Source organism: Enhydra lutris, unplaced genomic scaffold (genome assembly GCF_002288905.1).
Source record: "Enhydra lutris kenyoni isolate GAN:26980312 unplaced genomic scaffold, ASM228890v2 scaffoldscaffold117, whole genome shotgun sequence".
Classification (NCBI taxonomy): domain Eukaryota; kingdom Metazoa; phylum Chordata; class Mammalia; order Carnivora; family Mustelidae; genus Enhydra; species Enhydra lutris.
In genome coordinates this window covers 46,239-60,858 of record NW_019154201.1, presented here as the reverse complement: position 1 = coordinate 60,858, position 14,620 = coordinate 46,239, and the positions used below count along the sequence as shown (strand labels likewise).

The 14,620-nt window shown below is 61.4% G+C and overlaps 1 protein-coding gene across 1 annotated transcript in view; it reads left to right on the top strand.

Moving 5' to 3' along the window:
• The window catches only part of LOC111139782 (polypeptide N-acetylgalactosaminyltransferase 9), a 71,450-nt gene that overhangs the window by 25,622 nt on the left and 31,208 nt on the right, over positions 1 to 14,620 (top strand). The window contains exons 3-4 of the mRNA XM_022492170.1: positions 11,183 to 11,349; positions 12,626 to 12,800. Of these exons, the coding sequence (XP_022347878.1) occupies positions 11,183 to 11,349; positions 12,626 to 12,800 (342 nt within the window). The remainder of the gene's footprint in view (positions 1 to 11,182; positions 11,350 to 12,625; positions 12,801 to 14,620) is intronic.

Here is a 14,620-nt window from a genome sequence, read left to right as displayed (position 1 = left end):
GTGGGTTCCATTTTCTTACTTGTTTATTTATATCCATTGCTTTCCCAAAAAGAAATGGGGAGGCTGTGGTGATGTGACACGCACAGACCCTGCCCCGTGCGCGTGGGCGACAAACTAGAAACCAGAGAGAAACCCTCCCGAGCCCTTGCTCTCCTGCCAGGCTTCTGGGCCTGGGGTGCAGTCATGTGGGGACAGCCCGCATGTGACCTTGGCTTCGAACACGGCCCCAGCCATCCCGGGGGAGACCCACACCCTGTGCAGCTCAGTGAGTGGGGTGCCTGATCGTTGCCCCAGGGCTTATTTAAGACCAGCGTGCTGCAGAGCACTGCCTACGGACCGGGCACTGACTCACTCAACCCTGTAGCGAGGCTGTGAGGACAGACAGGGCCCACATTTTGCAGATGGGGAAACCGAGGCAGGAAGAGTCAAGTACCCGGATTGGGCCCATGGGCCATGGTTTGCATGAACCCCACGTGCATTTCCCCCCAGAATCTCACCTTCTCCACATGAGCCCAACATGGAAGGGAAACTGTCTTCCAGAATGTGCTCTCTCTCCTGCCTCAAGGGCCGGGGACTCTACATCCCTCCCCTAGATGGGATGGGCTTTGTGGCTGGTCGTCCAATAGAGGAGGGCAGAGGTGAAGTCGTGGGGCTTCCACGGCTTCCACCCTGCCCAGCCCAGCCCTGGCCTTGGCCTGTGAGCCGCCACAGAAGCAGTCTGCCTGTCCTGAAGCCGCCGTATTGGGAGGAAGCCCAGACATGCCCGTTCAGAGCGTCCAGGGACAGGCCCAAGAGCACACAGGGAGGGCACAGCCGGTGGGGCCAGCAGCTGCCACCCCCACGGCCCCATCCAGCCCACCTGACGGCCATGCACCGTCGCTGGCCCAGGACCCGCAGTGGAGACCTTCCAGGAGCCACGATGGGGAATCAGGTCACGGCTGCTGTGACCAGGAGGGTCTGGGCTGGAGGTAGTCACGCCATTGTCGGTGACAGGAGCCCACGGGAGGAAGGCCAGGACGGGCCACTGCCCACCTCTCAGTTTGTGACGCTGGTGGCTGTTTGTGGGGGGGCCCTTGTGAGCTCAAGAGGGCCCCAGCGAACATCTCTGCATGACCAACTGAACAGACACGTAAATGCAAGTTCGTCTCTGCCCACCTTTAGCTTTCAGATTTCGACTCCCTAAACAGCCTCAGTCTCCTCAGAGCCCACCCGTCCAGTGGGAAATGGCCTCCTGCTGGGTGCTGACGGTGCCGCCGCTAGAAACACACATGGGGTGTGGGCGTGCACATGCGTGCGTGTGTTAATGTCTGTGTGAGGCCCCTGTGTTAATGGGTGTGCTCCCATGTGTCTGCATGTGTGCACACGTGCGTGCGTGTGTCCGCGTGCGTGCCTGCCCCGACCGACGGTTCCGTCCGCTCTCAAACTACAGCTCCCACTCGCTTTCTCGCGTTAGGTAATTATTGATTCCCTTTGTCTGGAGTGGGTAGCTTTTCCAATTAAGCAGCAGCTTTAATTATGCCACAAAGCAATAACATAGATCTTGATTATTAAGACCGGCCCACGGGATAATAAAAGGGAGACTGGCGGATCCAAATTAACCAGGATCGTAAACGCGAGCGGCCGAGCCCGAGCTGTCCTCCGTAATGTGCGGTAACGTGCCCCCCGCTGCCCGTTTGCAGAGTCTCCGTGCGTGTTAACGTCTGCGCCATGCACAGCTTGGCCGCCGGTGCTGGTGAGTCCGATGGAGTGCCTGGGCCGGGAGCGGAGCTGGGTCCAGTACCTCGTGCCGGGTCCCGGCTCCTGAGGCTCCTGGGTTTGGGGTCGGTCGGAGGAGGCAGGTGTCTCCGACGGGGAGACTGGGGAGTCGTCATGGCAGTATGCGGGGTGAGGTGGGTCTTGTCTGTAGGCGAAGGCACCTGGTTCCCTTACTGGCCAGGGAGCACGGAACTGCAGCCCCAGGGCGTCCTGACCGGGCGGGTGGTCAGTTAAGGCAGGTGACAGGATTCCCTTCTGCCCACCCTGGAGATTGGGGTCTGTGCCCAGGAGGGAAGTGCCTGTGGGAGGGCAGGGGTCCCGAGTGAGGCTGGGCAGGGGCGTCTGGAGCCTGCTGCAGCCGGATGGGGAGAGGGGAGGCTGCCCGTCCTGGGCTCCCCGCAGCTGGGGATCTGTGGGGACGGGGGTAGGGCCCACTTCACCCCAAGGTCTGGAGCTTGTCGGGGGATGAGGGCTGCGTCCACCCTTAGAGGCCCCATGGGGCCGCGGGGGCTGATGGCCAACGGAAGTCCTCCATACTGAGCTGGACCCTGGCCCACAGTGGGTCTGTGACCCCAGGGATGTCTGAGGGAGAGCCTGGAGGGGCTGGAGGTCACGGGCCGCACTGATGGCCCAGGGATTCATGGCAGCCTTGGGCGCCCCCGCAGCCTGCTCCCTCCACAGGGTACATGAAGGTGTCCAGGCTACAGGATGGTTGCCCAGCCCGTCAGCACATGGGGCAGTGACCCTGCAGCCCCTGTGACTGTCCCACTTGGTCCTATGCCCTGGTGCTGACATGTGGGGATTTGTGTGTGGGTCTGCCGGGCTCCGCAGGCCTTCCTGGGGTCCGAGGATGGAGCGCCATCGGCCTGCGTGTCGCTGAGCCCGTGGCGCAGTGAGTCTGGGCCCTACAGCTGGGGATGCAGGCTGCGTCTTGGCCGTGGCCTTGTCTCTGTGAGGACGGGTGGGGACAGGTCAGCTGCGGCTGCTTTGCCATGCACAGTGACTTCGCAGTATGTGTGCTCCCTTAGCTCCGCACCACGAGAAAGTACGAGCCGTTGATGTCCTTCCAGGGCCATCTGTCTCTGCGGTGTGTCCCCGGGTCTCTAGGTGAGATGCTGTGGCGTGTGTGGTTGTGTGTACGTGTGTGGTTGTGTGTACGTGCGCCCATGCGTGAGCCCGCGAGTGTGTGTGTGCACGGCTGGGCATGCACCCCCGTGTTTCTGGGAGGTCTTGCAGCCAGCTGCCTGGACGGACAGATGGACTCGGGAGGCTGGTCACATGGGTCTGCCCCACGCTGCTTGCGGTAGGGGCCATTCTGCGTCTTGGCCCCCCGGGTCCTGCCTGCCTTGGCCCCCTCTGCCGCCTGGCCAGCAGGAAGGCCTCGCAGAGGTGTGGCCTTGCCTGTCAAGTTCTCCGTGTTTGTGCGGACGCTCCTGTGAGGGTGGGAGCATGTCCCCCAGAGCAGGCAGGGGCCGCCCCAGGAAGGCGTCCACAAGGAGGTGGAAACGCTCCCCGGGTGACCTGCTTCTGAGAACCCGCCGGCAGCCGTTCCCAGAAACATCTGTCAGGGCTCCAGAAGGCGCAGCCCCCGGGGCCGGCACCCCTGACGGGAGATAGATGTGTGTCCTGCTGTCAGCAGGCGAAGCCCGCCGCTCCCCCGGGAGGGGTGCTGCCTCTCTGTCCTGCGCACATTCCTCCAGCGGCACAAAGGGCGTCCCCATAAATTTCCATTAGTGTCGCTGCCGTGGCCCTGTTTCCTGAGAGGCCAGCAGGGACGTGCCTGCCACGCACTCTAACCGAGACCTTGGAAGAGGCTCTTCGGGGCCTCGTAACCAGCCCTGCTCCTCTGTGGGTTTATAAATCCTCAGAGCTGTCCCTGCGGTTGAGGATTGCCTGCGGCTCCGGCTGTGGGTGGGGGACGCGGAGTCCGAGCCGGCATCGCCGTGCGCCAAGCTCAGCTGTCTGGCCAGCCGGCACCTGCCGCACACGCATCGCCCAGCGCACCTGCGGGAAGCGCCCACTGTGTGCCAACGCCTGCCTGCCAAGCCCTCCCCCCACCGCAGCTGCATGGACACCGGGTGTCACGGACGCGGAGGCAGGAATCAGATGGGGTGCGTGGGGACTCAGCTTCTGGACTCAGCTGGGGCTGTGATGTCAGGGGCCGCCATGGCAGTGGCAGGGCTGGCGTCGTCCGGGGGTGGTCGCACGCGTGGATGCCGACCCCAGCTGTCCACCGGGGAAGCCCTATATGGCGGTCAGGTTGCCTCTGTGGTACCTCAGGGCCCCAACAACAAAGGCATCCTGCTCTCCATGACTCTGCCCAGAGGCACGTGGCCTCGCCTTCTGCCCTGTGGGTGGGAGCTGGCTGCAGTGGGAGGGTCCCGGCCGAGGCATGCAGGGGTGCGGCCGGCTGCAGGGGTGCGGCCTGCTGCTGTGGCCTCTTTGGGAAGCACGGTGGCTGCTGCCCCTAGTTGAGACCACGCATCACAGTGTTTGAGGTACATGGGCTGGATGACACCCCAGGGAGGACTGGGGTCCCCCAGAGAGAGTGGATGTTCTCTGTCGGTGACGATAATGTCATGTGAAAATCCCACACCTCAGCTAGAAGTGGCTGCACAAGGAAGGGATTCCTGACCTCCCGTAACCAGCCGCTGCCGTCAGGGTCCAGAGGCGTTCAACTGGCAGTGGCTGGCTACGTCAGGTCCCCGGTTCTCCCCAGTTCTCTGCTCTGCCACACCCATCCTCGTGGTCACAACGTGGCTGCTGCAGCTCCCAGTGTCACATCCTCACACCCTTCGGAGGGGCTAGAAAAATATGTGTCTGCATCTTGTGTGTCCTAAGAACAGAGGACCCTCTCCCGGAAGGCTCTGCAGACCTTGCCTCGTGTGCCCTGGGCCGTCTGCCCGTCTGCCTGTGAGCTGTGAGAGGCAGGGGTGCTTGTCTGCTTCTCTCAGGAGCTTGTGCTGTTCGGTCCACTCGTTCTCTGGCCTCTCAGATCCTGGGGGCTGGCTGAGAATTCAGCGGACGGGTTGGCGGGTGGCCCTCTCCCTGCACCCACAGGGCTGAGGCCCCAAGCTGGGACTGCCTGTCCCGGCAGAGGGCAGGGTCGGGACAAAGCCCTGCTGCCGAGGGCACCCAGCTCCCATAGACAGAACCTCCGTGAGACGAGGCGGCCGTCAGATGTGTGACCGTGAGCACCGTGCCGAGCCCGCTGCTCCTGGCTGTCCCGTCCGCTGAGGGAGAAGCTCCCCGCACGTCCAGGCAGAGCCCTCCCGCCGCACGGCGAACTTGGGGACGTGCGTTCCAGGGCCGGCGCCGGGTCAGGACCCCTTCATCTCACGTGGTAGAAGATCATCTCAAACCGGCTTCAGGTGGAATGAGAGACGGGGCAGGGGCCGCGGGGAGCCACGATGGCCCCGTGGGGAGGGTGGACGTGCAGGGGCTGCGTCCCTGTGCCGCGCAGTCCCGAGGGCAGCCACAGCCCGGCAGTGGTGGGTACTTACACGTGGCAGAGGGAGCCGGATGGGAGGGCCGCCACCTCCGGTGATGCGTGGCCACACTAAGCCCCAGCACCCATGGCCTGTCCCCTGGGGAGGCAGAAGGGAGTTGACACAGGCAGGCTGGGAGGAAAGCTGCCTTCAGCGGGGCCTGGTTCTTATCTTTTCGTTAGGCACGAGCCTTCCCTTATAACAGCCCTTTCCGCTGCCTGGGTTGAGCACAAACCTTCTCTAACGGGATAGGGATTGCATTAGGAGTAGAAGAGGGTTTGTTTTTTTTTTTAACTTATTAACATATAATGTATTATTTGCTTCAGGGGTACAGGGCTGCCAATCGTCAGGCTTACACAATGCACAGCACTCACCATACCACATACTGTCCCCAGCGTCCTTCCCCCAGCCACCCCATCCCTACCCACCCCCGCGCCCCTCCAGCAACTCTTAGTTTATTTCCTGAGATTAAGAGTCTCTTATGGTTTGTCTCCCTCCTGATCCCATCTTGTTTCATTTTTTTCTCTCCCTTCCTCTCATGACCCTTCCACCCTGCCTCTCAAATTCCTCGTATCAGGGAGATCATATGATAATTGTCTTTCTCTGATTGACATATTTCACTCAGCATAATACCCTCTAGTTCCATCCACGTTGTTGCAAATGGCAAGATTTCATTTCTTTTGATGGCTGCATAGGATTCCATTGTATATTTACCACATCTTCTTTACCCATTCATCTGTTGGCGGACGTCTAGGTTCTTTCCATAGTTTGGCTATTGTGGCCATTGCTGCTATGAACATTCAGGTACACGTGCCCCTTTGGATCCCTCCATTTGTATCTTTAGGGTAAATACCCAGTAGTGCGATTGCTGGGTCATGGGGTAGCTCTATTTTCAACTTTTTGAGGAACCTCCATGCTGTTTTCCAGAGTGGCTGCCCCAGCTTGCGTTCCCACCAACAGTGTAGGAGGGCTCCCCAAAGAGACTATTTTAGTGCAGTATTGCACTGGGACAAAATGGACCGTATGCATTGTGCTGTTTCTAACTCCAGCAACTTAGAAAGTACACGCGCTCCCAGTGGGCGACTGGTCAGGGCAGATGACCGCCGTGGGCAAAGACGGCCTTTCCCGGTGTGCCCGGGAAAGGCCCGTGCTCTCAGAAGCTCTGATCTGAGCGTCCCACAGCAGGCGGACAGTCACATTATCCGTACGATGCCTGCAGAGATTGGCCCGTGGAACTGCGTGGCTGTGGACTGGGGTGCCCAAAGCCCAGGACCGTCTGTGCGCCCGCTCCCCACTGCCTGCTCGAGCCCCCTGGACAGGACAGCGGTCAGGCCCACAGTGTCCTGCATGTGGTCCTTGGGGGGCCAGCGTCTCTGCTACGTGACGGGGGCTCAGCCTGGGCTGCCTTGAGGGGGTGCTGTGGTGGGCAGGCAAGCATGGGAGGGGCTGGCGAGGGCACGCAGACTCTCGTTGATGAGTGAGGCGCCCACAGACCCCAGCATCCCTAGGGCTCTGTACTGTGAGTGGGGCTCATGTGGGGAGCACCTCTGGCCACCCCGGCCCCCCAGTGTGGAGATGGGAAGGAGCCCCGAGCCATGCTGACATTCCCGTGCTGTATGGGGCTAAGACTCACCCTCCCCTGCACGGAGCCCACCGTTCCCACAGGGGCTGCGTCCTGGCCAGTGGCGCCCCCACTTTGGCCCCAGGCACTCCTCCCATCTTTTCTCCCTTTCTTCCTCCTTAACTGAACCCCAGACGTGGCTGGGCGAAGCCCGTATGAAGGCTGATGTCTGCAAACCTCGCAGGGGGCCGAGCCGTGGTCAGTGGGACATATGTGGACTTGGGGAGTGTGTGCCGGGTGGGGAGGGCAGGACCTTTCCCTCCTTCCCTGCTTCCTGCGATGTCACTGGGCCGCCGGTGCATGCAGGCTTGGGGACCAGCCCACACCCGGCACCGTGACGGGGCAGAAGGGCCCAGCTGCCAGCATCCCAGCCGCCCCAGACCACAGCTCCACCGTGCGCCGACACAGAAACCAGCATCTGTTTTGTTATTATCATACCTGTGACCCCCAGACTATCCCTCACTCATGACCCCCCAGGTCCTTCCCCTAGTGTGTCCCCCCCAGCCGTGCCCTCCTGGGCTGTCCCCACAGCTGCCCCATCCCCCCAGTGTGTCCCCCCAGCCGTGCCCTCCTGGGCTGTCCCCACAGCTGCCCCATCCCCCCAGTGTGTCCCCCCAGCCGTGCCCTCCTGAGCTGTCCCCACAGCTGCCCCATCCCCCTAGTGTGTCCCCACAGCTGTGCCCTCTTTGGACTGTCCCCACAGCTGCCCCATCCCCCCAGTGTGTCCCCAGCCGTGCCCCCCCAGGCTGTCCCCCCACTGTGCTCCCTCCAGACTGTCCCCCCACAGCCGCACCCAGACACACTTGGGTGTTACTGGGCTCAGCGAGGGGACAGCCCAGGCACGGCGTTGGAGTCAGCTTACTCTGTCACTTCGAGATTACATGTGTCTGTTTGTCAAGCTCCAAGGTAATCTGTCCTGTGCTTTACAATCATTGTGACCACAGTCACGCTGTTTTTACAAAGGCTGTCTGGACAGCACCAGGTCCCATAATAGACATGACCCTGTGGATTTTCTAGACTCATTCTTGTTGGAGGAACTAAGTGAGAAAAACCTCAAGAAGGAATATCACTTCGTGTGAAGAATTCCTTCCTGGCCGTGGCTTCTAAGGCAGAGACAGAAAGGCGGAGAGGTTATCTGGGGACTGCCACAGCACAGAGGGCCCAGCACAGAATCCAGGCTCTCAGAACTAAATTCGTGGAATGGACTGGGCTTGCATGATTCCGGGAACCGACCTACCCCAGTGAGACGTGTGTCCAGGTTGTGGAGAGCTGAGCTGGGAACACCACCCTGCTGTGTCAGACACTCGGGGCATGTCATCTGGGCCTAGGGAGTGGTGCCCCGACGTGAGCTCCCTGCGGACTCCCAGCCTGGGTCCTGCCTCTCCTGTGAGTTCCATATGGTTGGGACTCAAGAAGTGACCATCCAAATGTAAGCCAATCAGAGCATCCTGTCTCCTCGGTGATGGTCTAAGGCAGCCAGCGCGTGCCGCCCAATCAGAGCCAAGGAGTCAGAGGGGGCTTTCCCACCTGTGCTGGGAACCGGACTGTGCTCCCCTAAGCATCTCCCAGCCCCATGAAGCTGTGAAGTGAGAAGAGCCTGTGGTCCTGCCCACGTCCTCTGAGCCCCTGGGCCAACAGCCCAAAGTCTCAGCCTGGACTTCTCCTGGAGGCCAGCCAGTGACTCCCCCGCAGCACTTGCCTTGTTCCTGCCTGATGGACCTGCGGAGCAGAGGATGGAGAGTGTATCTGGAAGGTTCTATGGCCCTGCATTCCTGGGGGTCTTGTGCTCTCCCCGGAGTGTCTGTGTCAGGAACCCGCAGGGGCGTGAGCCTGCAGAGAGAGCATTTTCCATCCGGTGAGGGTGGCGTGTTCTAAGGTGAGTGGCTGCCATGACCCCCAGGGTGAAGTGCAGGTGGCCGGCAGGAGCGTCTACACCCCGTGGAAGGTCGTGAGAACAACCACCTCGCAGGGGCCCCGTGTCCTGCTGCTGCCTCCTCTGATGCCACGCCATAATCAGTCCTGGGACTCGTGGCCAGAGTGGCGGGGGGAGGCCGGCGGTGCATGTGTGCACAGTGTGGAGGGCGGAAAGGGGCACCGAGTGTCCCCTGGGGCAGGGGCACGCTGCCCTCCACAGCCCGCCTCGCCAGCACAGCCCGTTTCTCATCACACCCAGTGCACCCCACCTGCTGGTTCCTCCCTGTCCGCCCCCCCACATGTTGGTTCCTCCCTGTCGGGCCCATTACTGGCTGAACTGTGTCCCTCAAGTTCATACCTGGGAGCCCTGACCCCCAGCACCTCTGGATGTGTCTGTGTGGAGGCAGGGCCTTACAGAGGTGACAGGTGAAGTGGGGTCTCCCAGGTGGGCCTGTGCCCTATGGCTGAGTCCCCATGGAAAGCAGAGCAGGGTGCAGACACACACAGGGCACAGCCACTGAGACACGGTGGGAAGGTGGGAAGACCACGTCTGCCCGCTGAGGGAAAGCCTCGGGAGGAACCAGCCCCACTGCCCTGGATCTGGACTCCCGACCGTGAGCACACATGTGTGGCTTAGGCTGCTGTGTCTGTGGTGTTTGTTCTGCAGCCAAGCTGAGCAGGCCAGGGCTCACCTCACTGCCCAGCTACTCATGGCTCCTCCCTGGCTGCCTGGTCTAGAGACAGCCCCAGGGTCCCCACCCAGGACCCTGTGTGGTCACTGTCTCTGCCGCTTCCTCTGCAAAGTCACTGCCGTGTCCACTGTTCTTGTCTGTACGCTGCGGTAAGAGCAGAGATGCTAGTGTGCTGTGAGCTAGGAGGGGCTCTCCCACCAGCGCTAGGGTGGCCCCTGGCTTTGGGCACAGCTGCTGGCTCAGGTTCAAACCCCGGCTGTACTCACTCCATAGGAGGGAAGGTGGCCCTTTTGAGCAGGGCTGTGTGTATGAGTCAGTGTGAGAACGTATGTGAGCGTGAGTCAATGTGAGAATGTGCGTGTGTAAGTTAGCGTGAGAACGTATGTGAGCGTGAGTCAATGTGAGAACGTGTGAGTGTGTGAGTGTCAGTGTGAGAATGTGTGTGAGTGTGAGTCAGTGTGAGAACATGTATGAGTGTGTGAGATGTGTGTCAATGTGGTCAGTGTGAGAATGTGTGTGTGAGTCCATGTGAAAGCATGTGTGAGTGTGAGTCAGTGTGAGAATGTGTGAGTCAGTGTGGGAACATGTGTCAATGTGGTCAGTGTGAGAATGTGCGTGTGTGAGTGTGCGAGCGCCTGTGTCTAGCTGAGTGGCCTCTGCCATCTTAAGGAGAGATTTGGTGCGTTTACATTTATTGTGGCAGCAAAGGTACATGACTGGGCCCCTCCATGTGTATCTTCCTATTTCCTTTGCTCTTGTTTCCTCTTTTTTCCATCACGTTATTTTCTTTTTTAAGATTTAATTTATTCATTTGGCAGACAGAGATCACAAGTAGGCAGAGAGGCAGGCGAGGGTGGGCGGGGAGCAGGCTGAGCAGAGAGCCCAATGCGGGGCTCCATCCCAGGACCCTGGGATCATGACCCGAGCTGAAGAGAGAGGCTTTAACCCACTGACCCACCCAGGTCCCCTTCCATCATGTTATTTTTGACCGTTTGCTAAGTTAGTTCCTGTCTGTCTCCCTTGGCCCCTGGTGAATTCATTCCACCACGTTATTACCCCAACAGCCCGTTGCCTTCTGCAGGCCCCTTAGCAAATGTGTATCATTTAGTCAGATCGAGGAACCAGATGTCCCTCGCCCCATGCCCAGCCCCTGCATCAAGACCCCTGGGAAAATCACACGTCCCCCCCTTGTGTCCCTCAGTCCTTAGGTTTGGCCGAGGCTATTACCTTCAGCCCTGATGATGAGGCCGTCCCTGCAGGTTTCAGGTTTCATGTCCACCTCAGTGGCCCTCCACTGACGTTGGCCAGGCCCTGCTCAGCCCATCGCCGGCTACCCGGGTTCCACTTTCTGCACCACACTCAAGGTGCAGGGTTCACTGTGGACGCTGCTCCCACAACCCCCCACTGCACACCCCCTGCAGTTGGAACCAGGTGTCGATGGCATTGGGCTCAGGGCTGGGCCCCCCCACCACTGGGCCATGACCTGACATGACTGCTATTCCCTGACTTTCAGCATGGACACAGCGGGCTGAGGCTCAGAGCACTGGAGCCCGTGGCTTCGGACGGACGTCATCACTGAGTCTGGGGCTTCCCCCACGGCCTTGTTGCTCTTCCGTTGGGTATTAGATCGAGAAGCGGCTGAGTGGGCACGCCCCACGCTGACCGCTAACCGCTGACCACTAACCGCTGACCACAGACTGTGTCTCCTGCAGGTGCAGACAGATGACCCATGCCACTGACCTACCCCAGATCTCTGTGGTCTTCATCTTTGTCAACGAGGCCCTCTCTGTCATCCTGCGCTCTGTGCACAGTGTGGTGAACCGCACGCCCTCGCGGCTCCTCAAGGAGGTCATCCTGGTGGACGACAACAGCGACAGCAGTGAGTGGGGGCCGGTGGGGGACCCCAACAGCGCAAGAAGCCTGGAGCTGGGGGCCGGAAGCCTGGAGTCAGGGTGGGCCGGGCTGTACACCCCGCGGGCTCCAAGACCGAGTCCTCCCTGCCTCCCCTGGCTCTGGGGATGGCCGGTGTCCTTCGTGCTCCAGCTGGAGCTGCACCCCCCCCCCCCCCGCCTCATCTTCATGCAGCCTCCCACTGTGTGTCTCCTCTTGTACTAACACCTGTTGCTGGACGAGGCCCGCCCGAAGTCCACGAGGATTTCTCCTTAAGATCCTTAACCAGTTACATCCACAAACACCCTACGTTGAAACTCGTCCCGTTCTGAGGCTGTGGATGACCTTAAAGTGGGGGCTCTATTCATGCCCTACAGATGTTGCCCAGAAGAGGCCAGGCAGGCTGAGTTCCCTATCTGCTGATCACACCTCCTGCCTCTTGCCTGTGAAGGGGGTGGGGCTCCAGTGAGGGTCTGCTGGCAGGGGAGCTGGGCCGGCACTCACAGCGGGGACCCCACAAGCATCCCATGCCCGCCGGCGCAGAGGGCTCAAAGCCCCTGCTGGGGGTCCAGAGATGCCTGGGCACCAACTGAGCCAGGAGCCTGAACCCACCATGGGCAGCCCTGAGACTGAGGTCCCGTGGGCTCATCATGAGGGGCTCTCCTCGGCATATCTGGAGGGAGGGAAGTGGAGGAAATTTGGGGGACACCTTTGGAGCCCTCCAAGGGCAGGAGGTGCTGTGTCCAACCCAGGGCCGGCTACTTGTCTACACTGCGGGGCCCCAAGCTGACCCTGTGAAAGGAACCAGGATCGACCGTCTCTCGGAAGGTGGCGCCTGTCGGGACCTCGGGGAACTGGGGCCCCACAGCGTCTGTCCTCAGGGCTCATGAGTATAGTAGCGGGCGTCACGGCTGAACACCGCCCAGTGTGGGCCGACCCCGTGTGCTCACCCATGCGTCCGTGCGAGGCCTTCCTTCCTCTTCATGGGGGAGGCACCCAGCCCCCGGGGGCGCCTGTCTCCATGACACACGCCTCAGTCCAATCAGTCCCGTTTGGCTGGTTTTTGCCTGTTGTGCCCACACGGGAGGGCGAGCCCCACGGTATCCCCAGCCCCTGAAGCACGTCCGGCCGCCGCGGGTGCCCTTCAGCGGCCGTGGAGGATGGGCCTAGGGCACACAGCGCCCCAGCCTGCCCACGCTGACCTGGGGCGACCTTGGGGCCCTCCCGGGGCACGAGTTGCTGAGGGGATTCTGTGTCCCCTGCAGCGGAGCTCAAGGCCAGCCTGGACCAGTACGTCAACAGGCGGTACCCGGGCCTGGTAAAGATTGTGCGTAACAGCCGGCGAGAAGGCCTGATCCGGGCACGGCTGCAGGGCTGGAAGGCGGCCACGGCCCCTGTGGTGGGCTTCTTCGATGCCCACGTGGAGTTCGGCACGGGCTGGTGAGAGCGGGGTGCGGGGGGCAGGCTGGGGGCTGGCTGAGGGAACTCCCTGGGGGGCCGGCAGAACAGGAGCCTGGGCGCTGGGGTATCCAGGTCCAGCTCCTGGGCCGAAAGCCGCTCGTGAGGCGCCAACAGCAGGACGCCATGCATCTGGCCGGCCACTGCGCACAGAGAGCGCGGGCACACACACAGCTGTGTGCTCGCGCCGCCCACGGGGTCCGGCACGCTGTCAGCAGCCCAAGCCCCGAGCACCAGTTGGAAGCAGTTTCTTGTCCTGGGGAGCCCTCTTGTGCACCATGCAGGTGGGAAGTGGGCCTCTAACAGACACCTGCAGGTGCACGTGGCCAGGGAGTGGCGGGGCTGCATGGTGGGTCAGGAGTAAGTGTGACCCCGCACCCCGGCAGGGAGGCTGGGGCGCTCTCCCTGGGCTCGTGCTTGCCCTGCTGGCCTGGTGCTCCGTGAGGTCTCCCGGCCAGCAGCCCCAGCAGCCCCTGAGGGGTGGCCGGAAGCGCAGGTCTGTGCGGCCTCGGATCTGCAGCCTGGGGCACCGGGGTCCTCATAGGTGCCACGGGTACAGCCTGGGCCACCTGGAAGCCTGGTGCAGCTCTGCAGCAGCCTTAAAAATGGTGTCTGCTGCTAGCACGTCATCCCCAGTCCAGGGGGAGGCCAGGTCCCCAGGGAGTGTCAGACCCAGGGCTGCTCCTGCCACCTCTGTCCAGACCCCACTGTCCCGAGGCAGGGGGCGTGCTGCTGTCCTCAGAGCAGGTGTCTGAGGACGTCTTGAGCAAATAGCAGGACGTGCTTCAGAGTTTTCTGGACAGCAGCAAGCTGGTCCCTTAACCTCTCTGATGACTGCATGTGGGGGGTGCCCTGTGCAGATGAGAGAGGGCTTTATCGTGGCCGGGGAGGGAGCGGGGGCAGTGATCCTGCGGGGACACTCTAGGTAGGGGACAATCACGGTGGGATGTCCAGCGTGTCAGCACAGCGTGCCAGCACAACGTGTCAGCATGGCACGGGCAGGGGAGGCGGGGGGCGGGCGGGGGAGGTCTCCCATCTCCCCGTGTTCAGGTGGGATGCTGGACGTATGCCCAGGGTGGGGGCTGTTGCCAAGACTGTGTGAGTGCCGTCCAGGAGCCCCCCCGCGGGCGCCTGGCTCCTGGCTCCGGGACTCAGGGTCAGATCAGAACTTCCCTGGGATGGCAGACCATCCCCCAGGTGGCCTGGGAGCCGAGGGGACGCTTTGGACACAGGATGCGCCCACGGGAGTGGCCCATGGGCACAGGGAGGTTTGACCATGCGTATCGGTGTCCTGGGGCTCTGAGCCATACAAGCCAGGAGGCTTTAAACAACAGAAATGACTCTCTCCATTCTGGGGCCTGAAGTCCACTGAAGGGACACAGGTGTCAGCCAAGGCGCCTGGGGACGGGGGGTCCTTCCTTGCCTCCTCCAGCCTCCAGGGTCCATGGAGTCCTTGGGCTGTGGCCATAGCCCCATGGCCTTTGTCCTCCCATGGCTTCTCCCCCATGTGTCCATGACTTTCCTCTTCTGCTTCTCAAGAAGGTCCTTGTTGTTGGATTTAGGGTGATGTGATCGAGGTTAAACCTTCAGTGGGGGTTCTGCAGGGGCAGCAGCGAACAGGGGCTGCCCGTGGTGCCCACCCGCTGAGCCGCAGGGAGAAGTTGGCCCACGGCGGCGGCTTGCCCTATTTCAGTAGAAACTAAAACTCACGATTTATGTATCAAATCTCCCCGCACATATTTTCAAACACTGCGAAGCCTAACGTAAGATATTCCCTGGGATACCAGCTGCAGGAAATGAGG